The sequence below is a fragment of the Clinocottus analis genome, unplaced genomic scaffold (assembly GCF_023055335.1).
Source record: "Clinocottus analis isolate CAN_PGR_092001 unplaced genomic scaffold, fCliAna1.0.p SCAF_10, whole genome shotgun sequence".
In the NCBI taxonomy this organism is placed as follows: Eukaryota; Metazoa; Chordata; class Actinopteri; order Perciformes; family Cottidae; genus Clinocottus; species Clinocottus analis.
This window is the reverse complement of record NW_027175821.1, coordinates 10,304,110-10,331,120: the sequence shown is the minus strand read 5'-3', so window position 1 is coordinate 10,331,120 and position 27,011 is coordinate 10,304,110. Positions and strand designations below refer to the sequence as shown.

The window sequence follows — 27,011 nt, the reverse complement described above, 5'->3', positions numbered from 1 at the left end:
AAAGCATCTGCTCCCGGGAGGCAAGCCAGGACCCAAACAAACACAAGCTGGCTCGCACACACACAGAGACACACACTCACTTCTATCGCTCACTTTATTTATATCTTTGTATTTCAAACGCGTTCGAATATTGCCTCTCTCTCTTGGTCTATCTCTAGCTCCACCTCACTCTCCCTTTTGAGCTGTTTTGTCGCTGTCCCCCTTCTTCTTTGCCCCACTTTAGTCTCCTCACACCGTTCTTTCCTCCTCTTTTTCCTCTTCATCCCTCACATTCACCTCATCCTCTGTGTTTGACTGTCCCAGCTCACACTCATCTCATTCCCTCTCACGCTCTTCATTCTCTGCTCCTATACTGGCTGAGATTGCTGCTGCTTTTGTTCTCGAGGCAAACAAGACAAAAAACAAGATTAATTGAATAGAAAGTGAGATTAAACGCCATATGACATCAGGCTCTAATTATGCTTGATTATGACTGCTTTGTTTTTTTTATGCACTGCATGACTGTTTGCAAAATGATTTCGTCATTTGTTATGCATCAGGGAAGATAAGAATATGTTTAACATCTTGTACAGACGAGTTTACGCAACATCAGAGTAAGTTTAGTTCATTCACTGAAGGTACGGTTCACCTTGGTTTGCTAAAATAAGTGAAATAGATACATTAGGTTCTCACGAAGATAGACAAATATAAAACTGTTTCTTTTGAATTTAAGGGCTTGTGACTGTGTTATGAGTTATAACTACCAGTTCATGTGTGTGTATGGACAATGAATTATTGCGTGTGTGTGTGTTCCCTGAGTGGTCCCTTGTTGCAATGTCCACGTAAATGTCCCTGTTGACCCTTCCTCCACCTGAAAATGACTGATATATATGCGCCACTGCAAAGTGGTTGACTCACCTTGCCTTGTGTTTCAATTGACCTCTGAGCAAGCAAAGATGTGTGTGTGTGTGTGTGTGTGTGTGTGTGTGTGTGTGTGTGTGTGTGTGTGTGTGTGTGTGTGTGTGTGTGTGTGTGTGCGTGCGTGCCTGCGTGCCTGCGTGCGTGCCTGCGTGCGTGCATGCACCTGAATTACATAAGCAGGGTTAGTAGAGTGCAACACATTGGGTCTCCATGTACAATACACAAAACATACAATGTGGACAAAGCATGAGAGAGTTGGATGAAGCTCTCACATCACAGTAATTAGATTGTGCAGTGGAGGAGAAGTGTGTTATAGCCGAGGAAGAGTACACTTTCTGCGCTGGAGACTAAGTTCAATGTCTCCTCCTCTCTTGTTATTCCTCTCCCTTTGACCTCACTCCTTCTATTGTCTGTCTCTTCCTTGACTGGGAGATGGGAATCTGAGGACTGTTTTTTGAATAGACAAACAAGTTCACCTCCAGGCTGAAGCTTAAACAACCAGGTGCACACATGGTCACCCGTCTTTACTCATTCTCTTTCTCTGCCTCAGACAAACACAGTCACATCACCCTGGGACACACAGCAAGTCCTAATTGCACCTCTGCACAATCCATCTCCCTCTTTCAACCCCCTCTACTTCCCACCAGCTGTCTGCCAAAATGTGTGTGTGTGTGTTATAGATGCATGTTATAGAGCGGAGTCAGAGATGAGTCTATGTGTGTCTGCAGTCGTAGAGTGACGGATGATGGAGGCTTCCGGTGAGACTGTGTTTTTGTGGATGTGCTCTCATATTTATCTTTTTAAACATGAAAAATCACAGTCAAGAGTAGCAAAATGACTTGCCTCCTGGAGGGGACACCACAAAAAGAAAAGAGAAACAGAGAAGGGAGGGGTGGAAAGCACCGTCGGGTATGGATAAATGAAGGGCTGCTGAAGGCGTCAATAGGCTTAATACAAACTTATTTGAATGGATGGTTGTCATCATGTCCCTCTGAGCTTTCGGTTGAAACTAATTCATGTAATTCTATTTGTAGTCTATTTTGCTGCTTGAATGTCTTTCTGTCTGTCTATCGACTATTCATAAAAATACAAATGTCTCAGATATTGCCAATTTAATAGGGGAGGAAAAACACCAAAATCATCCAAGTGTGGCCAGTGGATTTCCTGCTCTACTGTTTCATGCCATTGAGTGACAGCTGAGAGTAGAACAAATAATTTGTGTACTTCTAGCAGATGCATCAATTTAAATTATAGTTGCAAAGTAATTGCTTTAATGCTCTGTCCTAATTTTAAATGAATGATAAGGTAATTTCATCAAACTGCCTCTATAGTGTTTCACTGTTTATCCCACGGGGCATCTCTTGGGGATAATACACTTTCAACAGAGAACTAAATCTTGATTTTTTTAAATAAGAAATAGCACAAACGTTTGCATTTGCAGGTCCAGTGTTACTTCGACCTATTGCTTCTGCCAAATGTTCTCAGAGCTTTAAATCACAAACTGTTTCTGCTACAATGCATAACAATTGTGTCATGTCTTGTTGCCTTTTTAAAGTAACACATAGACTTAAGAAAAAACTTAATTCCATGCCTTAAGTTTTTACTCTCATGTTTAGTTTAGATTTTTGTTCCATTGTGTGTATGAATTTGACATGAGATGTTGACTTGTGCTGCTCTGTTGGCAAGATCGCCATTGTAAAATAGTTTTTTTCCTCAATAATAAAAAAGAAAAGAAGTTGTCAAACTTCAGTAAGACCTTGCTGTGCGACATATATGTTTTTATACCTTGTCACTATCTGTGATAGTGTTACGGCATGTTGGCATATGTCACAATTGTGTTGTGGCTATAACACCCTGTCATGACTGTGCCTTGACAGTTTAACAGTGAAGGTTTTAATGCTAGAAGCAGTTGTCTACATTGGAATAATGGCGTGTTTAAATCACAATGGGATGTGGTCGCAAACTGACTCATGTTTCAAAGAAGGACAAACAATGCACTAAATCTAAAGTAAACTCAAATGAACAATGGGGTGTGGGCATCAGCAACATCATCAGTGGATGGTTGTGTGCTCTGGAGCTCAAGGTGAAAACAAAAAGGTCACAGGTTGGATGTCAGCTGTAGGAAGGAAGAGACAGAGAGCTTTTATGGGCTGTTAAGCCCAGCTGTAGTAGTTTGACACGATGGCTGTTAATCAACATTGCATAGTTTAGATGTATTTCTACTAATGCAGGTGCATTTTCCGGCACCTGTCATTTTGATGCAAATCTGAAAATACAGCTGTTAATACATTATTAATGAGAGTGTCCAGAGTGAGAAAATGGATGGATAAATGATGGGTGGAGGAGGGGAGAGAAATCCCCGTCCTTGCCAGCATCTGTGTCCTGTTTTGTCAGTAATCTCTTCACTGTTGCGTAAGACCTTTGACTCAACAAGCCCTGAGCGGAGCACTCGCTCTCTCTCTCTCTCTCTCTCTTTCTCTTTCTCTCTCTCTCTCTCTCTCTCTCTCTCTCTCTCTCTCTCTCTCTCTCATGTACTCACTGTAATTGTCAGTAGTTTTATTAATATGCCCAAGGCTCATAGGCTTCTTGTATGTCTTTACATGCCGTGTAATGTGTTGATGAAACACATTTATGCGTGAGGACGCAAACAGTTGGTGGTCAGATGTTTGGCCCTTTGAGCATTTGTGTTTGTGTGTGTTTTTAGATGGTGTTAAAGGAGATTGAGAGCATAAGTCCTCAGAGAAGACCAATTACACAGAAGTAGGGCATTACAACACGTGACCTTCACAAACACAAACAGTGAATCTGAAACCAGAAAGTAAACTACACTGTAGAGTAGTTTTGGTGTGTGTGCTTAATCCTATTATTGATCAACCATAACACTTGAAGGATACAAACACGAAAGAGAGGCTGAAGGAGAAGTGAGCTTCTATTCTTGCTACTCTGTAAACGCTTGCTATCTTCGTTGGAAAACTGAGTTTTACTTTCAATGACTAGTTCATCTTAATGCTTCCAAGACAAAAGAGACGTTATTTAAACCTCGTTCCTTACTTTTAGATACTGTTATTTTCAGTACTTACATCAGTCACACATTAAATTGATCTTAGAGTCACTTTGAACATGTGTTGGAGAGTTCAGGAGGAAAGAATGGAAGCAAGATTAAATGAGAGTCTGCTGACAGGGTGTCTGGTGTCGCTGCACTGCAGGAAGAAAGTTGAGTGAAAGAAGGAGGTGGTCACACACACACACACACACACACACACACACACACACACACACACACACACACACACACACATTCAAGAACATACGACTTTCTTCCCAAGTTAGACATCATAGAATGTTTGAAGTCCAACTGAAAATACTTCCTTTCCCAATCGGTGTGTGTGTGTGTGTGTGTGTGTGTGTGTGTGTGTGTGTGTGTGTGTGTGTGTGTGTTTGCCTTTATGTTCGCATATGTGACTGGGAAAAGTATTAGAATGAAGGCAAGTACACACACACACAAACACACACGCACACTTCTTATTCTAATTAGATGAAAGCTGTCACCACATGAGATGCCGTTCATCTTTCATCTTCAATCAGCCATCCATCATACTTCATCTCTGTCTCGTGCTTCCCATTTGCGCCAACAACTCTGGAGAATAATATCACCCAAACCCTGCTGGCTGTTATGCTGGAGCAGAAATACCTGCACATCTGCCGAGGTTCCTAAAAAGGTTTCGCAAGCTTCATTCCAACCCTGAAGCCCAGCAGAGGGAAGGATCAGAAAACATGAACGTAGCAGCAGAGCCAACCTAACTGACTTTCAGCACGGCATACCTCGGGTGGCTCTCAGTGGTGCGAGGGTCATTTCTGCATGTTTACGGACAAACGAAAAGAAGAAAAAAAAGATGACAGACGGAACAAAGAAAGTGGAAAAATCGTAATAACAAAAGTAACAGGGACATTTTGTGTTTTGGAGATCGTTTGTCATTTACAATGTTTTACCATGTTACACAGGTAACAGACAAACAGGTGGCGTTGATGGACAAGAGGGAAATGAAGGAGGCTGATGAAATGAAATAGCTTCTATGTATGCAAACTATGTTCTGGTCAGTGCAGTTGAGTATTCTTCTGTCTCCCTCTCTTCGCCTGCTGCCCCTCTCAGTGTCTTCCTCCTTTCAGCCTCTGGTTTGCTCAAACTTTTCCATGAATTTAGTCCTTTAATCCAGCTTAAGGATTTTTTTCTCAGCCTAAGTAGTTTTCACACACACACTTAAAACATGAAATTTGTTCAAAAGTTTTTTTTCCTCTATCCTCATCTTTCATGTCTCTCTTCCTTTCAAAGTGATGCTCACTCTTCCACCCCCTCCTCTGTCTCTTGACTCACCTTTACTTTTATCTATATCCAATTCTCCCTATGCCCTAGTGTCTCGGTGTGTGTTTTTGTGTACCGAGGAACATATTTAGAGTTTGGTGTACATACGGAGGAGCTAATACCTCATTAAAGACACCAATAAAAAAACAACTTGTAAATCAGTATGCGTGTTTGCCCTCGAACAGGAGTAGCTGTTGTAAAGTCAGAAGCGTTTAAATAATAATATTTGTATACAATGTTTTACCATGCTATACTATCCCACTGTGTAAACTGTCACTTGTGTTGACCATGTCTGGCGTTTCACGTTATATGAACAGCGCTCTAGTGTTTGTCAAAATTACTGCTTTCCTTGATGCTGACTTGATGTTCTGTCCTGAAGTTGTCTTCTGTTTTTCTTCTTTACAAAAGTAAAATATAAATCAAAAGTCATTTTTCATGAAGCTGTTAGCACTTTCAGCAATTTTGCTGCTTTGTGGATATTTTTCTTTGTTATATAGTAATTAAAATATATTTTTCAAATCGTACCCAGTGGAAGACAGTCACAATCTAAACTGTAAACTACAATTTAGAAACTGGAGAGGCCGCCAGTCCACCTGGTTATGCTTGTTGCTGGTAATTATAGTAATTTGTGAATAACATTGTGGGGAAAAAAAATCATACAAACGACATCATTAAAAAAACCATCAGTGTCTTGTTCAAAGCGCTGCCCTTTTGTTCCAGGTCCTGTAATATGTGATGACATTGATGCTGTTTGGACTTAAAACTTAACTTTGGAATTGTGACTCAAATTAGCAAGTGACACAACTGAAGTTTTTATATGTTTATGTAGTTTTTGCAGCATTAGACATGGTGCTGGAATTATTTATATACATGTCTTTGGCTTTAGAAGCATAGCATGCTCTGCAAGTGATACTTCAGTGCCTAAAAAGTAATGTCTCTTTCTCTCTCACACACACTTTCACTTTTTCTTTGTAGTCCAGGGTGGTCGCCTGCATGACAGCTATCCTCAGTCAGATGGATGATCGTCACTATGAAGCATACATTGAAACCTTCGCTGGAAGCTCGGATCTAGTGGTAAGTACACACACACACACACACACACACACTTGCAGATGACTGGTAAATCTACATCGATGGTAAAAAAAAAAAAAACATGTTCTCTGTTTTACGACATAATCTTCTTCTCTTGCTCATTTCACTGTAGGACTTCCTGATGGAGTCCTTCCTACTTTTTAAGGACCTGATTGGGAAACATGTGTACCCTTCTGACTGGATGGCCATGATCATGGTACAGAACAGGTACTGCAAGCACACACATACAGACCCGAGATACACTTACTTGTACCAGTTCTGCCCCTCTAACCGTAAAGACCACAACCGCCTCAGTATGACCTGCTATTGGGACAGTGAGGCCTGGTGTTGTGAATCATAAAAGACATCCACAGGAACGTTTGGATCCACACAAACCCACACAGGGATGACTTAGAGATGGTAAAGCTGGGGATCAGGCTTGCGATGATGAGAAAGGCTGAGGTGACAAATGTGTTGGGGTGTGTGTGTGTGTGTGTTGCAATGTATTTTTTTCTGATGTAAGCTAGAGGGGAGGCTACAGCTGTGTCAGAGGAAGAGAAAGAGTGAGGTAGAGGAAAATACAGCTTGATAAGGTGTCTGCAGACTGGGGCTTGGGAAGAGACGTGCAGGTAGGCAGAGAGAGGATGTCCATCTGAAGAGTAAAGGGCAGAGAGAGGGGATGTCAGACGGCTGTGAATAACGATGATGGATAGATGGATAGTGTTCATGCAGAAAGCCTGGGAGCACATTTGCTATACTTAACTTTTGAAATGCATAAAGTGACAAATCACTGATACACCTGCACACTCTGTGAAGCTGCTATCAAGAGCTATCAATGTGACAGAAGCTTTGAATCTTAATATTAATACATGTGTAACGTAGTTTATGAACTTACACTTATATTTTATTGAATATGTCTGAAATAACTATTTTTAAAGGATTTTGTAATTGATGGTAGTTTAAAAAATATCTTTTTTAAAGCTCACATACCCCTGGATTACGCATACTCCCGTTTTTAGAACCAATGCTCTGTACCAGTGGCTCTTAAATGGAGGTACGTGTACCCCCTCGGGTATGTGAAGGCACTCCAGGGGGTACGTAAGAATAAACATAATATATATATATATACATTAAAAATAGGTATTTAATAAATATTCAATAATATATGAGTGTAAGTTCATAAACTGAATTGTTAATATTCTATATTAAATCAAACACTGATGGCACAGCACTGTGTATCACATCTTTGCACTGGTCAGAGGGTACATCACTAAAAAAAGGTTGAGAACCACTGCTCTGTACGATAGTCAGAGCATTAATATTGTAGCAAACGTCTATTTGCAATGTGAAGATATAGTGGAGTGCTGTCTATCTGAAGTCGCTCTCCTTCTTTGTGTGTTGTAATCTGAGCTTCTCCTTGCTTTGTGGATACAGCCTGCTGGCTGCACTTGCTCTTACTGCTTGTGAATGCATGTACGTGTGCGACACTGTGTAGCTCATGTCCGCTGCTCCGCACTGCATTCAGATGGAGGCTACAGATGATAGCAACGAGCATACCGACGGCATCTTTTCACAAGCGTTGCACCCACTTTGAAAATCTATATTTATCAATGATTTATCAATAATCAAACTGCTGCCTTAGGATGTTTTTTTCATAGCATTGGTTTACATCATTCTATCTTATTGGTTAATTTTGTGTGTGTGTGTGTGTGTGTGTGTGTGTGTGTGTGTGTCTGTCCATTCAATGTGTGTGGCTCTCTATTAGAGTGTTCCTGCGAGCCATCAATACCTACGCTGACACAATGAACCAAAAGTTCCTCAATAACGACGACTTTGAAGTCCAGGTAATGTGTATTTACAGGATTTTATTGGTATTGACTTTAGGCCATACTGCTTGATTTCTGCTGTCTCTCTCTACATCCCTACTCTTTGACGCTTTTTTTCTTCATCTAGTTGTGGAATAACTACTTCCACTTGGCAGTGGCGTTTATTACCCAGGAGTCTCTGCAGCTTCAGCATTTCTCATCAACCAAGAGGAACAAGATTCTGGCCAAGTGAGAGAAGGAGCATATCATTTCCTTATTTAACACATATACTCTCCCTGCTCTCAGGAAACACGCTGTGATTTGTGATCTATTTTGGAGTCTTCATTTGCTGTTTACACTCCCACTGCCTATTAAAACTGTGTGATGCCTGTAGATAGGCATTTAATTTGGTTCATGTTGGGGCAGATTAACAAAACCTTTCCCAACGGAGTCCTCAGTTTCTGAAGATGAAGATAACAGTATTGATCTAGACATTGATTTTAAACTACTGAGCTAATTTCTTGTGCTGTCTCTTTTTCTGTGTATTTTTGTATCTCTTAATTCAAGGTATGGAGATATGAGAGGACTCATTGGCTTTGCTATACGTGACATCTGGTACAAACTAGGTAAGAAAATAAATCTAGTTTACATAGGTGTGCTTGCCTTCCTGCTTCTGGAGATGCAAACATGTGTTTGCTCTCAAATAAAAACAAAGCGGTGTAGGTGGCTGAACAGCACAACCAAGCATCGGGGGGATTTGTTCACATAGAGAGACAGCATGTAGAGGGGTTATATGCTGGAGATGGGAATCAGAATTCAAATCTTCATTGTAGAAGGAAACATTGCCATGATTATTGATGTGTTGGTGGTCAGAAACCTGTGAATCCTTTCAAAGGACAGCAGGTGAGCAAAGGGATATGGGTGAGATATGATGTTACCTGCATTTACATTATCTATGTGTGTGTGTGTGTGTGTGTGTGTGTCATTCAGGAAGTCATAAGATCTGTTTCATCCCCGGCATGGTGGGTCCCATCCTCGAGATGACTTTGATCCCAGAAGAAGAGCTGAGAAGGGCCACCATCCCCATCTTCTTCGACATGATCACCTGTGAACACACACATTCTGGAGACTTTCACAAGGTAGAAATGCATGCGTGCAAACAGAAGTGTGCAACAATATTTATATATGTACGCGTGCAGAAATGTTCACACAAAACCTCAGAATGCAAAAGACAAATGTACATTTGCACACTTAAAGCACACAAAGAAACACTGGACAATGCACCTTCTGCACATCCATTGATTTCCTGTGGCACTGCATGAAAGTAAAAAAACACCTTAATTATGCTTGCATAATAGATTTTTTTCCTGTATTTCTTGTCTTATTTGCTCTCTCTCTTGCTTTCTCTCTCTCTCTCTCTCTCTCTCTCTCTCTCTCTCTCTCTCCCCCCCCCCCCCTTCTCTCTCTCTTCTATAGTTTGAGGATGAGATCATTCTGAAGTTGGACCATGAGGTGGAGGGTGGAGGAGGAGACGAGCGATACATGCAACTACTGGAGACCATGTAGGCCTCAGTATTAGAACAGAAGTGACAATTAAAGCAGCCATTAATGCTTGACAAGTTATATGTTCTATTGGTATAGAAACACACATATACGAACAACAGGGATAATAGTAATGAAATATGGTATATCATTTGAAAAATGGTTTAAATGACTATGTCATAAAACAAAAACATAGTCATGTCACTGGTTTGACAGACATACATTCACAATACTTGCAGCACTCAAACACTGAATATCAAGACCAAATCCTCTGATGATTAACTTGTGATTGCTGGTTGTCTCCCAGCCTGCTGGACTGCGCTGAAGAGAAACCCACGCTGAGGCCACAGGTGCAGCACTTTGTCGCCTTGGTGAAGGGACTCCTCACTCGTCTCCTTGACTACCGTACCGTGATGAGCGATGACAGCCGCAACAACCGCATGAGCTGCACCGTCAACCTGCTGGTGAGTCCCAACGTCTTCAAAGTATGAATACCTTACAATTGCTGCAGGCTTTATCAGCATTACAAATTCCCTCTCCACAACCGAGGTGTTAAAGTGGGCTTTGTTGAAGCGCAGTTAAGAACGTGGGTACAGGACTAGGAGCGGAGTTTGGTCCCTGAATTTCACCATAATGCTGTAATCCTTTTTTTTCGTTTGTTTTCTTCATGATTCACCGATGCTGTGAATCTTTAAAAATCTACCATATGTTGTGAATCTGGCATGCGGCGCCATGGATTTGAATTTATCGACACTAACCTTGTGATACAAGCAATGTACTTTGTTGATGCAGTATTGAACAACCTAGAAATGTGCTGGTCTCAGACACTCACACGTACACACTTTGTTAAACTCATTATTATTGAAATAAGTATGTATATTATGTACGGTGGAACAGACTAGTAAGTGAGTTTGTTCCACAGAGATCTCAGTCAATAATCTCATCCCTTCCAAAAGAGCCACACTGATTGAACTGTTCATTATGCAACACAGATTGTATGCCTTGTCTTTCATGCCAAAGTCTTTGTTTCCCTTTTCCTCATTTGATTTGTGTGCTGATTGATCTAAAGGAAAAGATTCATCTCTGTGTCTGGTCTCCAACAGTTTTTGCAGAGCGTTGCATCAGCGCCTGTCTGCTGCACATCTTTTCCAACTGTATACTCAAGTTTAGAAACGGATTCTATCTCCCCACCATGCGATTGTCTCCACAGAACAATTAAATCATATCATAATCATATCTTCCATAATTTGTTTTCCTTCTTTGCTATCTGTTTTAACTGTTTGTATTTTGATTCCTAGCAGACATTTCTGAGACGCTAACAGGAGGATTTAGGAGGATCAGTTAATGATGGGGTTGTGTCTGTGTTGGTATCTATAAAGTCCCATGAGCACTTGAGGCTGTTGGCACATGACAGACATGTTTAACTTGTAGCGCGTGACAGCAGTCTATCAGCTATGCATTTTCATTTGTTTGGCCAGCTAAAATATTCCAGCCCCCCCTCCCTTCCCCTCCAGGCCAATTTCACTTAGAAAGTAAACACACCTACGCGCAAGTATTTGCTATGCCTCCTTATGTGGATGCACTCAAAGAAACACAAATACACTGAGACGCATTTACCAGCGTATACTCAACGCTCAGGCTAAAATAACCTTGGCCAACAGCAAGCTAAAGGCTTTCCAGAATAACTCATGGGCACTTTCAGCTGCTGAAAAAAGCATGACGTGATTACAGATACCACTTTTTTCATACATGATTTACAGTATACACAGATTTGTAAAAGGCTGCCACTTGATGTGTTGTCTGTTAGGAACAATAGAAGGTAATTCTGTATTCCTTTTTTTAATTGTGTTGCATGTTAAAAAGACAGCTGAAGGTAAAATCTAATCTGACCTGCATGTAGATGGACAACATCATCCAGCAGGACATTGGCATTGTTTGCATTAGTGCAAACAATGATGTAGCCAACCTTTGCAAAAGTAATGCATAAATATGCACACCGTATGCTTCAGCTTCAAAGTGAATTTCAGAGTAATTGAGCTTGGTTTTTGCATGTTTGTGTGTGTGTGTGTATGTGTATTGTGTCTGCTGACTCGTGATGGTGATGAGAGTTTGGGTTACAGCAGTTCGTTCCACTCTGTTCTCTGTAGACGTCATTTAACTTCATTAAACTGGGAGTTTGTGTTGCTTAACGAACAAATGTGCATGAACGCACTCCCACACACTAACACACACAGGCCATCTGAAGTATAACCCACATAACACACACAAACTGCCTTTTAAAACAAACACAAAATGATTCAGAATGATTTTAATCTTTTACACACATGTTCACTCGACCTTTCCTTTTGATTTTACAGAACTTTTACAAGGACATCAATCGTGAAGGGATGTACATCAGGTATGTATGAGCTGACTTTGACATTAAATACATTTAAGTGGTGTGTGTGTGCGTGTGCGTGTGTGCGTGCGTGCGTGCGCGCGCGTGTGTGTGTGTGTGTGTGTGTGTGTGTGTGTGTGTGTGTGTGTGTGTAATCTGACAAGGGATTATATGAGTTCCACTGAATTAATGTCAGAATCCACAGGATCAGCTCTTAGTCTGACTGGAGGGGCGAGCAGAGAGACGGAGAAAGACAGGATGACGGCAGGAGAGAGAGAGGGAATACAGATCCCGTCAGTCCCATATGAATTACTGGGGATAGCTTCTGGACATAATTAGCTATCTGAATTTGTGAACATGAGCCCAACTCTGTGGTTGATGAGCTGCCTCCGTCCATCCTGTGGAGAATACCTTTAACATTTGGCCAGCTCGCTTATTAACATTAATAAACAAACGTAGTTTAATGGAAACACACATTAAAGCAGGGGGCCTGTGTGTTGTAATACACCAGAACGTTGTCTTACACTGTTCTAACAATATTACAAGAAGCCGTGCATGGGCAATAAAAGCTCACGCTAATTACGCTCTAGCCCATCATGTCAATTAACGCGCATTAAATGTGCATCTTAATTGCTTACATTTATATTGAAAATGAAACTAATGCTAACATGACTACCGCTTTTTCCCGAAACTGTAATAATGATATGCCCCTTGTATTAAATATCCTTATAGTATATCGTCTTTTGCAGTTAGTATGCAAGGATTCAACTTTCTTGACTGTTTTGCACGAACAGGAACTTTGTCAGACGTCAATCAAACTGCAACTTTAGAAAATGGTTTTCCAAACATGTTTTATCTTCAGTTGTTTTAAGAGATCATGTGACCTCATTTAAACAAACTTTATTATTATTAAACTGCTTATAAAACATTTGGGCTACAAATTATCTGACAGATTGTGAAAAAGACATTGCGTCAAATTGTGCTTGTGTGTGCTGTCGAATGACCTGTCTACGTTGTGTTTTTATTTCAGGGTACGTATTGTGTGAACATAAAACCGATTGTGAGGCAGTGACACACTAGTGTGTAAATAAATAAACAAACACATGCTCAATATGCTTCAAGTTGCCCAACAGGGGCATCTAGTGGAGTGATGTACACATTGCACATTAACACAACTTGACCTCTTTGTGTGTATGTGTGCATGTGTGTGTATGTGTTTGTACACGTGTGTGCTCAGGTACCTTTACAAGTTGAGGGACCTTCATCTGGAAGGTGAAAACTACACCGAGGCAGCATACACCCTGCTGCTCCACTCTCGTCTGCTCAAGGTAGGACACACACACACACACACACACACACACACACACACACACACACACACAAACACACACACACACACACACACACACACACACACACACACACACACACACACACACACACACACACACACACACACACACACACACACACACACACACACACACACACATACATACATACATACATACATACATACATACATACATACATACATACATATATAGAGAGAGAGAGAGAGCTACTCTGTTGTTTAATGCTGGACCCAGTGTGTCTTTCTCTGTCTAATCTCTTTTCTTTCTGCCACAAACAAGACTGGTAATAAATGTTACTTCGTCTCTGGCCTCCAAAAGATTAAGCTTCGAAGTTAGTTTATGACATTGCGTCGGCCGCTGTGGGAGCATCCCCACGGTGATTGATTCCGTGTGTGCGCAGGTTTTTGTGTGAGCGTCAGCACACGCATGTGTGTTTGACCTCTTTTGTCTCTTCATCTCTTTTATGGGACACTTAGAGGCCCACAGAGAGGAACAGGGGAAGAAGGGCATCGTTTATTTTGTCTCGGTCTCTCTCCTCCTTTCACCGTCTAGTGTCATTACATCAAAGCAGTTGAACTCTATAACATTTATAATCTCTATTCATCTTCAGTGTCAGTCCTGTCATACTCGCTTCACATTATTAATACGAGCGGGCTGTAACGCACAGCATGCTCCAATCCTCTTCTTCTTCTAAGCAGATAGACCTGTTCAAATAATATAAGTCAGTTTTGGAGAGATCATTGTGCACTTATTCTTTAGTTTCTAAATGAATTTATGTAGTGGAAGATTAACTATTGTCTCACCATAATTAATGAACGTTGCGCTCCATGTTTTTGTGCACACTCAGCTTATGACTAATATTGATTTATTACCACAAAGGAACAAAGCCTTTAGTTCTTCTCCTCTCTTGTTTCAACATCGTGATAAATGGGACAGTGAAAAACTAAGTTGGTCTGACTGTTACTTTTTCTCTTTCGTTGCAGCAATACTGTATCTCAATTTCCTGTCTTTATTTGTATCTTCCTTCTGTCTCTATTCCAGTGGTTAGATGAGATGTGCAGCCCTCAGTTTGAGTCCCATGGCTCACAAACCCAAACCCAGCGGCAGCTCAAAGAAACTCTCTACGACACCATCATCGACTACTTTGACAAGGGCAAGGTCAGCCAATGTTAGACTACAGCACGAGTCTCTTTCATGACCACACCCTTATAGAGGAATGTGATGATTTGAACAGTGTTGATCAATGCTCGAACATCAAATATTGGCGTTTTACTCTGGAAAAGGGGTTTTGTTCCAGAACGATTTAAAAAAAATCACAATACGAGGCAAATAATGTTTTTCACTGAAGCGAAAGGCAATACACTCTGAATTTTCTTGAATCAAACATTCAAAATCTTTCAAGGATGAGACAGTGTTGCAATCATGCAGTCATAGTCTCTGAGCTACATGTTGGTTTTTTATTCATTTTGTATTCTCTGTGAGTGCTTTATATCTCTAAAGCAGTGAAAGAGACATTTCCCTTCACTCTCCAGGGACCTGGAAACAGAGATTTAAACCTGATGAATTCCCACCACGACAGCTGCTGCCGATCTATAAACAGATGGTGTAATGAAGGACACTTCTTCCTCTCCTTGTGTGTGTGTGTGTGTGTGTGTGTGTGTGTGTGTGTTTAGATGTGGGAGGAGGCCATCACTCTGTGTAAGGAACTAGCTGAACAGTACGAAAACGAGATCTTCGACTACGAGTTACTCAGCAAGAGACTGGTAATGCACGACTATCTCAAACCTTCATGCTGTATCCTCTGTACTTTCATACACAAACATAGCTCACTTCGAGTTCAGCAGTTTTGTTTTTTACTTGATCCTGAGTAAACTGTCTAGCTGCTAAGTTCTGAATTGCACACACTTTTCTAATTCTCACAGCCGTTTCCATACAAAATGTGTTATTGACATTCTCAAATACTACCAATGAATTAGCGCATCCATACATCTATGTTTAAAAATTAATACTTACTTGACACTTCAAGTCCTTTAAAGTAAATATTGTTCTGAAGAACTGGTTTGAGCTTCCTCAATTACCAAAAGAGCCCCAAAGTGTAATTCTTCATTGCCAATCATCAGCGTCTTAAAACCGCTCCCCAAACCTTTCTTGCTTCATCCTCTCACTCTTCCGTTTCTTTCATCTCTTGCCTAAACAGTACAGGAGACGTGATTCCCTCCATCCCCAAATCCAGCACCACCTTCTCCTCTATCTCCCCTTCACTCAACTCTCTTTTCTCCCTCCCCACAGAGAGTTACACGTTTTACAAATAATGGCAACATCTCTTTCTTTATATGACTGCAGCAGTGTCTCTCTCTGCTAATGTCAAATTTATGTGGTTACATAAATTACAAACATTGCCCTTGGATGCTGTGCATTTAATTTTCGCTCCATCTATCACCCTCAAAGGCTCAGCATTTCTGCTGAGGGTAGCTTTGTCATTGGCACGAGCTGATAAAACTGCGACGGCTGCACACAGTGCCCATCTGAAACTGTCTTCTGAACACCTGCTCTGTCTCTCCCTCTCTACAGGAGAAACAAGCCAAGTTCTATGAAAACATTATGAAGATTTTGAGGCCAAAACCAGACTACTTTGCAGTGGGCTACTATGGACAGGGCTACCCTCCATTCCTCAGGGTTTGTGTTTGTCACTGTTTGCAGAGATTCAAAGTTAACAGTGTTACAAATAAATGTCTCACTCTGCATAGAAGAAAAGCCAAAAGATTCATCCTGTGTGAGGGCACGAAGGTATCACAGTCTCCCTTCCTTGTACAAAGGTTACACATACTCTATTATCAGCACTGAAGCTACACTATTTAAAATTGCAGCAGTGGTTTCTAGACACACCAGTGAGATCATGAACTACCTTATGGCAACGTTGTAGATTTTAGCAAAGTCCAAACATAAAATGTCCCACTGTTCATAGCTTTACTAGTTAACTTTAATGAAAGACTTAGTTAGTTCGTTTTGAAGGGGGCAGAGTAGAGAGGTGTCTACCTGCTCTGTATGAACTGACTGTCCTATAAGGAAGTCAAGATATAACGAGAATGTACCTTTGAGATATAAGGGCTTAATCTTTATCAACACCAGTACATTTCCTGTGGCTTCAGAACAAGGTGTTCATCCACCGTGGCAAGGAGTATGAACGCAGAGAGGACTTTCAGAACCAGCTGATGAGCCAGTTCCCCAGCGCCGTGCGCCTCAACACCACCACCATACCGGGAGATGATGTCAGGAACTCTCCGCTGCAGTGTATCCTTCAGCCAGCATTACACACTCATCAGTAAAGTGATGGCTCAATGGGTAGAGGGAAATGTTCTTTAATCTCAAGGTTATTAGTTTTGTCCTCAACTCCTACTGTGTGCATGTTGAACTGTCCTTAATCTGAACCATAAATTAGTCTCCTGCTTAGGATGGGTTAAATGCCGAGGTCAAATATAATTTTTGGGATATGACTCTTCTAATAAAGTAAAACAAATGTTAATAGCCACCCCACTAGGCTTGTCGCAGACATAGCAGACTCGGGGTGCTTTGAGCAATGCACATTAATGTAATTGGCAGAGGAGAGGTGGTGCAAATCCAAACAAGAGAACCAATCAAAAAGAACATTACAAATTTCACTGCCAAGTAAATGAAGACTGGATGCAGCGACAGCGCCTTGTGAGCCATTTGGACCTCTGATGGTGTTACACTCAAATTTGTCCCAACGGCTTGGCAAACTTGCGTTGTCCGTAAATATGTGAAAAGGCATTGCTGCACGATGAAAAGATACAAAGCTACAGAGTAGCTAATAATAATAATAGTAGTAATTAATAGTAATAATGGGATTAATAAACAGATATAACCCTTTTTAATTAGAAAACAATTACAATTAATTTGAAATTACAAATTGTTGTTACATGTAACTATTTACTCTGTAACACTGCCAATCCTAAATACATTTTTTGTTTACTTTAGCTGTACCTTTTATAATAAAACCCAGCCCCTGGAGGTCTGATGCATCTTTCAAATATCCGTCTTATGCTCTGACACAGAGATGTAGAGATAAATGCCGTGATGTTTTATTCCTGAGTGATCTGAACCAGATATTCAGTGTTTCACAGTGATGCCAGTCCTCGAGATTCCTCCTCGCCTGAAGAACAAACCTGTCCCCGACCAGATTATCAAGTCTGTTAAACATGTTTTACTCATGTTTTGAAAAAGAAAAACGTGAATTTCTGTGAAATGTTTTGCACTGAAAAGGAATAGACAGTCCTGATCTTGTCTAGTTCTGTCTTTTTGTTTTATTTCCTTCATTTAACTTTCACCTCTAAATCTCTCTTTGTGCAGCTTCTACAAGTCCAACTACGTGCAGCGTTTCCACTACTCCCGACCAGTGAGGAAAGGACCTGTGGACCCAAACAATGAGTTTGTTGTGAGTTTTTATGAAAGCAGAGTGTGGTATATCAGATTATAATATACGATTTCAAATGAGCATTTAAGACACAACATTAGATCGAGGTATAACAGCAGTTTAAGATTGGATAATATATTGTGTTGTCATGAAGACAAGATGTAGAACAAATGGCCAATAAAAAATAGAGAGAACTTGAAAACGCATGTCTTCAGCAGCATTACGTGTCTGGAAAGTGCTGAACACAAGATGAGCATTCATAAGTGGCTCGGCTCACCTTGTTGGTTGTATTATTTTTTAATTTTGAATGTTCTCCTTTCCATTCCTGTGTTTTAGTCGATGTGGATTGAACGCACAACCTTCACCACTGTGTATAAGCTGCCAGGGATCCTGCGCTGGTTTGAGGCGACTGACATGAAACATGTAAGTGTGTGTGTGTGTGTGTGTTTACTCCATGTTTGCTGTTAGCTATTGCCTCCAGTGTTGCGTGTTCTACAATCACCACCAATGATTCAAAAATATGTTTCTCTCTTTTCTGGTTTTTCTCCACCCTCTGCTCTTCCCACCACTCTGCTTCTCCGTCCAGACTACCTTGTCTCCATTGGAGAATGCCATAGAGACGATGGAGTCCACCAATGAGAAGATTCTGACCATGATTAACCAATATCAGGCTGATTGGACCCTTCCCATCAACCCCCTCTCCATGCTGCTCAATGGCATCGTGGACCCGGCTGTCATGGGTGGCTTTGCCAAGTATGAAAAGGTAAAGAATCAACACAATTCATAAACACTCTGCTATGACCGTTATCACATTAGTTTTTTTATGATGTTATGAGGGCATTGGAGTTAAAAATCCATTGTTTGTTATTAGACCTACCACAAGTTTACTTTGATTTTGGTCTTGATTTTTTTTTATCTAAAAAACTATGATCCAGTCTGACTGTGTGTAGAAAAAGATTCATCTCACTGCTACTTTTTTATTTATACATGAAGATCTCAGCTTCAAAAACGAAATTCAGTATCACTTCCTGAGGGTGAATTACATAGAAATGAAAAAGTACATTAAATACAAGGAATTTATTAGAGTAGTATTAGAGTTCATACTCAAACAGTGTGATTAATAATCATAAACACACATATGATGACTTCAGGGACCTAAGAAAATGCACATGTGAGTGGAAAAGACTAATTTACAAACTCAGCAGGTTATTTAGCAGGTGATACGTATAGCTGCAATGTTTTAAATTTGTTTAAATGTTTCTTCTGTATCAGGCGTTCTTTACCGAAGAGTACAACCAGCAGCACCCTGAGGACAGAGACAAATTGCTGCGCCTCAAAGACTTCATCGCATGGCAGGTACTGAACATGATAACACATTGTTGTGTACACGTCCACACAACATATAGATGTGTTGCTTTTATGTGGTCATTCCATTGACACCATAATATTTGTATTTATAGATCCCTTTACTGGGTGGGGGGATCTCGCTCCATGGGAAGAGGGTGATGGATGACCTGCGTCCTTTCCACGAGCGCATGGAGGAATGCTTCAAGCAGCTCAAGAAGAAAGTGGAGAAGGAGTACGGAGTGAGAGAGCTGGTAAGAAATGGGGGAGACATTATGAGAGAGGGAGGAGAGACTAAATGTGGGGAGTGACTTTTTTACTAAAAGATGGTATTTCGCTATATTCCAAAATGTTCTTTTCTGCGAGGCTGGTCAAATAGTTACTGTGGCAAAGCTGCGCTAATTAAGCCACAAATGAGCTGGCCCAGGCGGATTTTAAAAGATCAAAGCACTTTCAAAAGCCTTTGAGTGTATTGTTGATGTAGGATTTGTACCTTTTTTAAATTCTCCACAACCAGAGCATGGCTGGGATGCTCTGACTGGGACTGAATATGGTCATTAACTTGTAAGCTGGTTCTGCCCTCGAGGAGCGATTAAACTAATGATGAGCAGGAGGGATGTCCTGTTTTTCAGAGTAACCCCTCTTGCTTTTGCTTTGATTACATTTTTGAATGATGTTCTTCAGCTTTGTTTCACTGTTACTATCCTCAGTAGTGTCAGTGAAGTAATATCCTTGTTGTCTTATATATTGTAGTATTGTCCGATAGAACAATGTTCAACTCTCTATTTACAGCCGGACCTGGATGGGAGGAAGTCCACTCGTCCTCGCTCCATGCTGCGCTCCATTCGTCAGTCCATCATCTCCATCTCCTCACTGCAGGGATCTGAATGTGGGACTCCAACTAAGCCCTATGCAGACAGGTAGCTCTGTCATCAATGTAACCAGTTACAAAAGTCTGCTTGAGGCTGTTAGACAAGCTAATTCTGTTGATGCTTTTCAAGATGTGCCTTAATACCCACTTTTATTTTCTGGAATGCATTGGGTTTAACCGTTTTTTCTGTTTGTATCTGGGGTTTTTTTTTCAGTTTAAACTTGTTTCTATTTCAATCTTGCTTTATTTCCACATCCATGCAGTATGCACATACTGTATATGTCTTTATGAGTGTATGTGAAAGCCTGTATGGCTGTCTCTGTGAGGCATTTTGGTCAAAAATGTGCTTTTTAAAGTGTTGTATAAATCACATAAATTGAAACATACATACACACACTATATATGGGTTGAGGGATTAATTTACCGGATGAATTCACCTTAGAGCGTGAACAGAAACCCAACGTTCGCTGCAAGATATCATTTACTGTAGTGCAATAAAATGACCATACATTTCTAATAAATGGCTTAAAGTCAGGCATGCATCTTATCTTAACCTGCAAAGATGTATTCTTCATTTAAAAATGTACTCTACAACAACGTTGATTTAAAAAAAAACACATACATTTAAGCCCCTTTTTTTACAACTTGCACCCTTCCTGCCTCCTCCCAGGGATTCCCCCCCAGAGTCGCCCTCCTCCTGGACCTCCACCTTGCCACGCTCCAGCGGCAGTGTGAGTGGAAGTACAGTGGTGACGGTGGGTGATGCAGAGGTAAAGCTGAGGAAGAGTAAGAAGAAGAAGAAGAGGAGCAGCATGATCTTCATCTCAGAGGAAAGAGAAAGGACGAGTACACTGGACTGCAAACGGGTGAGACTGAGCTTTAGTGGGAGGTCGATCATGGGATGAAAGGTAGAAATGTCGAAAGAAAGAAGTGATTGAGCGATAGAACGGAGTATCTGTGGAAGTGCTGTTGCTGCATTCGGTGCTGCTCTGTCTCCCTCTAGCTGTCCAGGAAACAGGAGTTCCGCAGTGACACCAACTTGTCTGAGCCAATTGAAGGAAATGTGTTGCTGACCAACGCCAACTCTAGATCCCTGCCTGCCATCACAGGTGACTAACGCACACAGGGTCACATGGTGCTGGACGTGAGTTTCACCTGTTATCCAAGGGCACACAGAGCCAAAATTTGCATGGCATGCCATGTTTTTTTTCCTGACTGTAAGGAAAAACACACATAAGGTCATGGCAGGAATATGCCTCTTTAAAATACTGTATGTTCAAAACAAATTGTCAAGCTTTTGCAGTAATAGCCTGACCCAAAAGAAACGCTAATGCAAGATGGCACATTGTCAGTCTAGTTTCAGCACCAACCTCATTTAGTTTATATATCATTGCTTCAGTTACATAACCCTGCACCTGAAAATAGTGTCTGTGTCTCTGGCATCCCGCCATGTTGGTCCAGGCCAGTTGAGCCAGCATCGACAATTGTCTATTGACACCATGTCTGGTGTGTCAGCATCGCTAACGACAAGCTGTACAGCCTCACTGAACATACACACAGCTCTACCGGTGACACCAGAGCACACAGTTCATCAGCAGAACAGCTTCAGTCACTTTAAATGACCTGGCTGCAGGACGAGGGTTCATTGTAAGTTGGCTGTGAATGAGACAAACACTAAATGCTCAGTTTTTCTGTGTGGAGGTCTGTCCTTGGCGGTTGTGGGGGGCGCAGAGGAGGTGGACTCCGTGAGAGCTAAGAGGGACAGTAAGAGCATGTCTGTCTGCGTGAACTCGGACCGAACAGCGGACAGACGCTCAAAGGGCGTCATCAACCTCCTCTTCAAGTCCAAGGTGAGACCAACAGGTTTCATACAGGTTGACGTACGAGAATCTGAACTGCAGTTTGGGTGTAGATGGATAGGAGTTTGGATAACATGCTTTTGCACTTTCTTGCCGAAACTGAAAAGAGAATTTTAACAACACAATATATGCTGAATATGAAGCTACAGCCAGGGATAGTTAGCTTAGCATAAAGGCTGGAAACAGTTAGCCTAGCTCTGTTCAATAGTAAAAATACTATGCTATGGTCATCGGCGTTAAGAAAACCAGCTGCTGGCTGGCTTCCTATTTATCTAAGAAACAGGAGTGTTATCAACCTTTTCATCTCCCTTTTGGCATGAAAATTAATTAATGAAAATTTCCCATCATCCCAACATGAGTCTTATCTTGATTATTAGAAAGAGTATTAAAATGTAAAAGATCTGATCTACTGATTTGTATTATTTTAATATTTTTACATCAACACAATTTTCCAGATGGAAATCAAAGACATATTTTCAGTTATTTTTTTACCCCCAACTAAGAGAAACCCTTCTGTTTACATAATGCCTGTCATTTATTTCAACAGAGCTCCAAATCAGAGGACGTGAAGCCGAGTGATTCAGCCAAAGGCAGTGCCAATCATTTCTGAAATCCTTTATTTTAATTTCTTGTTTCCTTTACTCATCTTTATGCATTTGTTTTGCAAAGAAGTTCACATAGACAAATTATGCACACACCCACTCACTCAGTCTGCTTGTCAGTCTCTGTATTGCTATTGCCTTAATATAATTGATTTTACCTGTCAATAAAGACTATTTTTGTGCCGTGACCTTTTCCTGGTAATTCAACTGATTTCCAGTGAAGCTAAATGCCATCTTACAGCTTTTCAATCAATTCTGCTTCTACAAGAACAAGCAAACACAAACCATGCTGCCACCGTGCTTGATTAAAAAGCTTCTTATTATACGGTTTTCAGCATTGTTGTGACTGACTGAAGTTAATGGGAAAATAATCACTTGATGAAGCACAAAGGTTTACCGTGTCATCCCAAAGGACTTTAAACACGCTGCCAAAAAGCTTTGGAGCTGATACAACAAACAAAGTCTAATAAATTCAAAAATAATAGGGAGCAACAAACTGTGGAGCCCACTGTACAAATGCTACAGCATTCATTGTGTGCTCACAGAGATGAGACAAAACGTTTTTTGTTTTTTTTCTTCCAACATAAATCATCTTATATATTGTGCATGAGGTGGAACAACCATTTACTTTTATTTAAAAACTTAAAACATCAAGTTTAAAAGGAATATTTTTTTCTAATTGCTTCTTGGCTTTAATCAAAATGTTAGCCCTATTATTTTATTTTTTGTAAATGTACTTGAATAAAAGGTATGCTGCATTGAAAGTAGTCGAACGAGTACAATTTATTAGAAAAATGTCACATGGTAAGTACATGTGACTGAGTTACTTCTTATACGCCTGTTTCCTGACATGTTGAGTGAGTGATTTTGCTTCGTCTTTTTTGGGGGGTCACTTGCCAGCTGCTAGTCAAACAATGCAGTGTGAGATTCATAATCTTTGTTGATGCTGCTAGATACGAGCACATCGGTTCCCCAAAGAATCTCATCGCTGAGTAAGAGGGAGTGTGAATAATGTCAGGACGGACGCGTCTGCAGGGGCAAATCTCCCTGGACCTGAGGAACTGTTGTCAGCCAGAGGAAGAAAAAAAGTCAAAAGTGTGTTGAGCTGATTGCCTCTTTTCTCCTGGAGCAGAAGGAAAAATGTGAGTAGGAGAAACATTGCAGTCTTAAGGCCGGTGTGGAACTGTGTTGGACAACGTGTGTTCTCCCGCCTTCACTCAGCTTGTTGGTGCCGCCCACAGGTTAAGTCAACCTGCAGGTGCATCCTGAAGTCATGCAGGAAAACCCTTCAACATCCTGACAGATAGTGAGTCAGTGACGCTGGCTGGATATTTCCTGAAGTCTTATTTTCTTCATTGACTTTAGTGAAATTGTAATACAAATATTAGGATCAATTGTTAAAAGAGCAGACAGGCTGTAGCATATGATGAATATGAATTAGTGACCAGTGTAGTCAATGAGAGAGATAACATATCACCTATATTGTAAAAAGGTAATTATGATGAGACCATATCATTTTTAATTAGGTTGTTTTAATGATTCATAGCTGTGGATGAATATCTCCCATTTGCCCTATGGTGGTTTTATGTCCTCAAAGCCTCTCTGTGTCCTGTAGGAGTGCAGACATTCAGAGGATGATTAAGAACAATGGAGACATGTTCCTTTCATTTATTAATACTACCATTATCTGGTCCCACACTGACCACAAGGTTTCTCTACAGCCAATTTAAAGTTGCAGAATAGCCTCATGAAATGAATCCAGAGTCCTGTACTGCTGTACTTAAGTCTGGGGTGTGGATCTTCTGATTAAACCATGGCTGTATGACCACAAAGTGATATTGGTCCAGAGTCATCCATCCCACTTCTGCAAGAAAAGGATGAGTGGGTAGCTCAGTCAAATGATATGCGTTATATGTGTTCACAAGAGAAGCAAGTGCTGCATCAGATCACTGACCAGCAGATTCATTCCCATCTAAAATACCAAGACTGTCATGGAAAGTTAACAAAATACTGATCTATAAAATGTATCGTGTGTGTAAAGGGAGAAATGTGTTTATGAATGCATTTATGACTCATTCATTATATTCATATCAAAGTTAATGATCCTGCAGCTTCTGTGGTTTCCTGATGGAAAACACATCAAAAACTCAACACATAACTCCTGTGATTATTATTATTATTAAGTCTTACTCTGAGCCTCTGAAGGCAAGTTAGATTCCAGGGATTTTTTATTGCTATTACTCACGTGTCATATTAATTGATATAATTAAGCTGACTTTGAAGACTTGTTATGGCATCCACCCTAACTTCATACATGAAGCCGCTCTGTTATGTTCAGCTCAGATGTGCAGGTCAGTGATCTGACATGTAAAGGGTTTGCAACAGACATTGTTATGTCGGTCAAAAGATCATCATGTATCCTTGCACAACCGAGTCTATTGACCCGGTTGTGCTATCAGTTTAATGACATCAAAGCATCATGAGGGCTTTCTTATGGAGAATTTATCAGGAATCACATTAGTACTGAGTTAAAATAAAGGACATGTTCTTTTCAGATCTGAATTTTAATTTAGAAAATGGTAAAAAAAAAAAAAAAAAAAAAGAATGAAATGCACACCAATTAAGAAAAAAAATATTTTTCGTAACAAGTACAGGATTATTAAGAGAGGACATGAGTACTAGTACATAAACCTATAGAAATGTTGAATTTGTCAAGCAGAAAGATTCAGGCACTTCTTAGTTTTCTGTAAACAACACAAAAAGACTAATGTGTGTGTGTGTGTGTGTGTGTGTGTGTGTGTGTGTGTATATATATATATATATATATATATATATATTGATCACTACATTTCCCACAATGCATGCTTTATTATAATAGCTGTTTATTTCAAATGTATAATGAATAAATACACTGACACATGACATAGACAGGCATACATAAAATGCTGACACTCTGGACAAACAGAAAGCCCAGATCTTAAAAACAAACAAATCAATATACAAACAAAGCTGTATCTTGTTCGCGCTTCTCCCAGCAAGCTAAAATCATCAAACACTTTAAAGAGTGGATGCCTTAATTTAACAGTTTGAAATGTTTCTGTCCAGGCATGTGATTGGCATGGTTGAACATGAAAAGGTTTAATTTATTTAGGAAGGAGTGAAGTGGTCAGTAAATTATAGAGTAAGCTCAATGTGGAGTTTTCAATATCTAAACTGTGCACAGCTGCTCAGAGCTCTGCTGAGCCTGAGACCTGCAGGCTGCTCAGTGCTGTTGCAGCTCCGGAGGATGACAGACACGACTGAGCAGCTCCGCTCTGTCAGAAATCATAATGAATTTCATAATGAGCAGTGCTATCGGCAAACAGTCTGACGCCAATTTAGCATTCATGTGCAGATAAGAGTTTAAAGAAATGAATGGGAAAGTAATAAAGGTGGTAATTTGAAAACGGTGATACTAATGTGTAGGTAGCCCAGTGGAAGCCAGCTCATTCACACCTCATTAAGAGCAAATTACAGATCAGCTTCACAAATTCCTCATAAGCGTTGTCATTATTGTAACAAATGTGGCAGAGAAAATATTGTATCGTGTCACAAAAATAGCCCTTATACCGAGACAACCTCACGTCCCTGAGCACGAGGAGAGCTGTAGTTATGATATTTGCTCACTAGGGGGCAGTAGGATGTAAGTATTTAAAGCCCAGAGAAGAGCGATGACACAGATCACCTTGATGCATGTTGTGAATCCTCAGGGAAACTGACTGAATGAAACATGTTCAGGTCTGTTGTAAGAGCAGGAGAGGTGAGGTCGTTTCTTTTTTCTGTACAGCTCTAGTGTTTTCTCTCATTAAAGAGGCGGACCACCCCTGTGAGGATAAAGGCTTCAGTGAATCTCTGCTTCTCACACCTGCTGGTGTTTGTATCTACACACAGCTCGAGGGACTTTCTGCTTATACCCTCCTTGGAAGCAACCACCTCACCGTGATGGCAGTAGTAGAAACATAAAGGGTCTCTCATCACATCCTCACACATCCTGTAGCACATATACAGGTACTTCTGCATATTTTCCAACACAGCTGGAAATTGCTGGAGTTGATTTTAAAGTTAAGGAAAGAACAAAGTGTTATGGGCTCACTTTGGTCTTGCATCGTAAATGTAATGGTTGAAATTGTCTCTGAGATATTGGCTTTTCTCCCTCCAGAGTTAAACTTATGCACAAGGTCGTTTTCTCATTTCCTCAGCTGTCTTCGTCTTGTCTTTGGTCATTAATGTTTTGATCCAAGCTCCCCTTTTTCCAACCAAGGTCTTAAAATTGAATCTAATAGTCTGTGTTTGTGCAAATACATGGCCGGGTTTATAGGGAAGACTATATGAATAATGTATCAAAGTGTGTCCTTGATGTCTGGTATTAATGTCAGAGAGTAGGATAAGTGCACAAGAAAGCAATTGTATTAAAACATATTACAGTGGTTGAAGCCTTCTTGTGTCTCCTCACA

General features: G+C 40.6%; 1 protein-coding gene across 1 annotated transcript in view; it reads left to right on the top strand.

The window, feature by feature from the left end:
• dock2-like (dedicator of cytokinesis protein 2) overlaps positions 1-22,706 on the top strand; it is an 84,001-nt gene extending 61,295 nt beyond the window's left edge. Inside the window, exons 27-51 of the mRNA XM_068587528.1 lie at positions 6,236-6,334; positions 6,465-6,559; positions 8,097-8,175; positions 8,285-8,385; positions 8,704-8,762; positions 9,127-9,275; positions 9,613-9,698; positions 9,986-10,142; positions 12,036-12,076; positions 13,293-13,383; positions 14,452-14,568; positions 15,084-15,173; positions 15,982-16,086; positions 16,560-16,701; positions 17,535-17,616; positions 17,779-17,863; positions 18,179-18,265; positions 18,429-18,605; positions 19,115-19,198; positions 19,303-19,440; positions 19,979-20,106; positions 20,728-20,923; positions 21,061-21,166; positions 21,759-21,907; positions 22,464-22,706. Coding sequence (XP_068443629.1) covers positions 6,236-6,334; positions 6,465-6,559; positions 8,097-8,175; positions 8,285-8,385; positions 8,704-8,762; positions 9,127-9,275; positions 9,613-9,698; positions 9,986-10,142; positions 12,036-12,076; positions 13,293-13,383; positions 14,452-14,568; positions 15,084-15,173; positions 15,982-16,086; positions 16,560-16,701; positions 17,535-17,616; positions 17,779-17,863; positions 18,179-18,265; positions 18,429-18,605; positions 19,115-19,198; positions 19,303-19,440; positions 19,979-20,106; positions 20,728-20,923; positions 21,061-21,166; positions 21,759-21,907; positions 22,464-22,526 — 2,706 coding nt within the window. The 3' untranslated portion in view covers positions 22,527-22,706. The remainder of the gene's footprint in view (positions 1-6,235; positions 6,335-6,464; positions 6,560-8,096; positions 8,176-8,284; positions 8,386-8,703; positions 8,763-9,126; positions 9,276-9,612; positions 9,699-9,985; positions 10,143-12,035; positions 12,077-13,292; positions 13,384-14,451; positions 14,569-15,083; positions 15,174-15,981; positions 16,087-16,559; positions 16,702-17,534; positions 17,617-17,778; positions 17,864-18,178; positions 18,266-18,428; positions 18,606-19,114; positions 19,199-19,302; positions 19,441-19,978; positions 20,107-20,727; positions 20,924-21,060; positions 21,167-21,758; positions 21,908-22,463) is intronic.
• Positions 22,707-27,011: the final 4,305 nt, after the last annotated feature.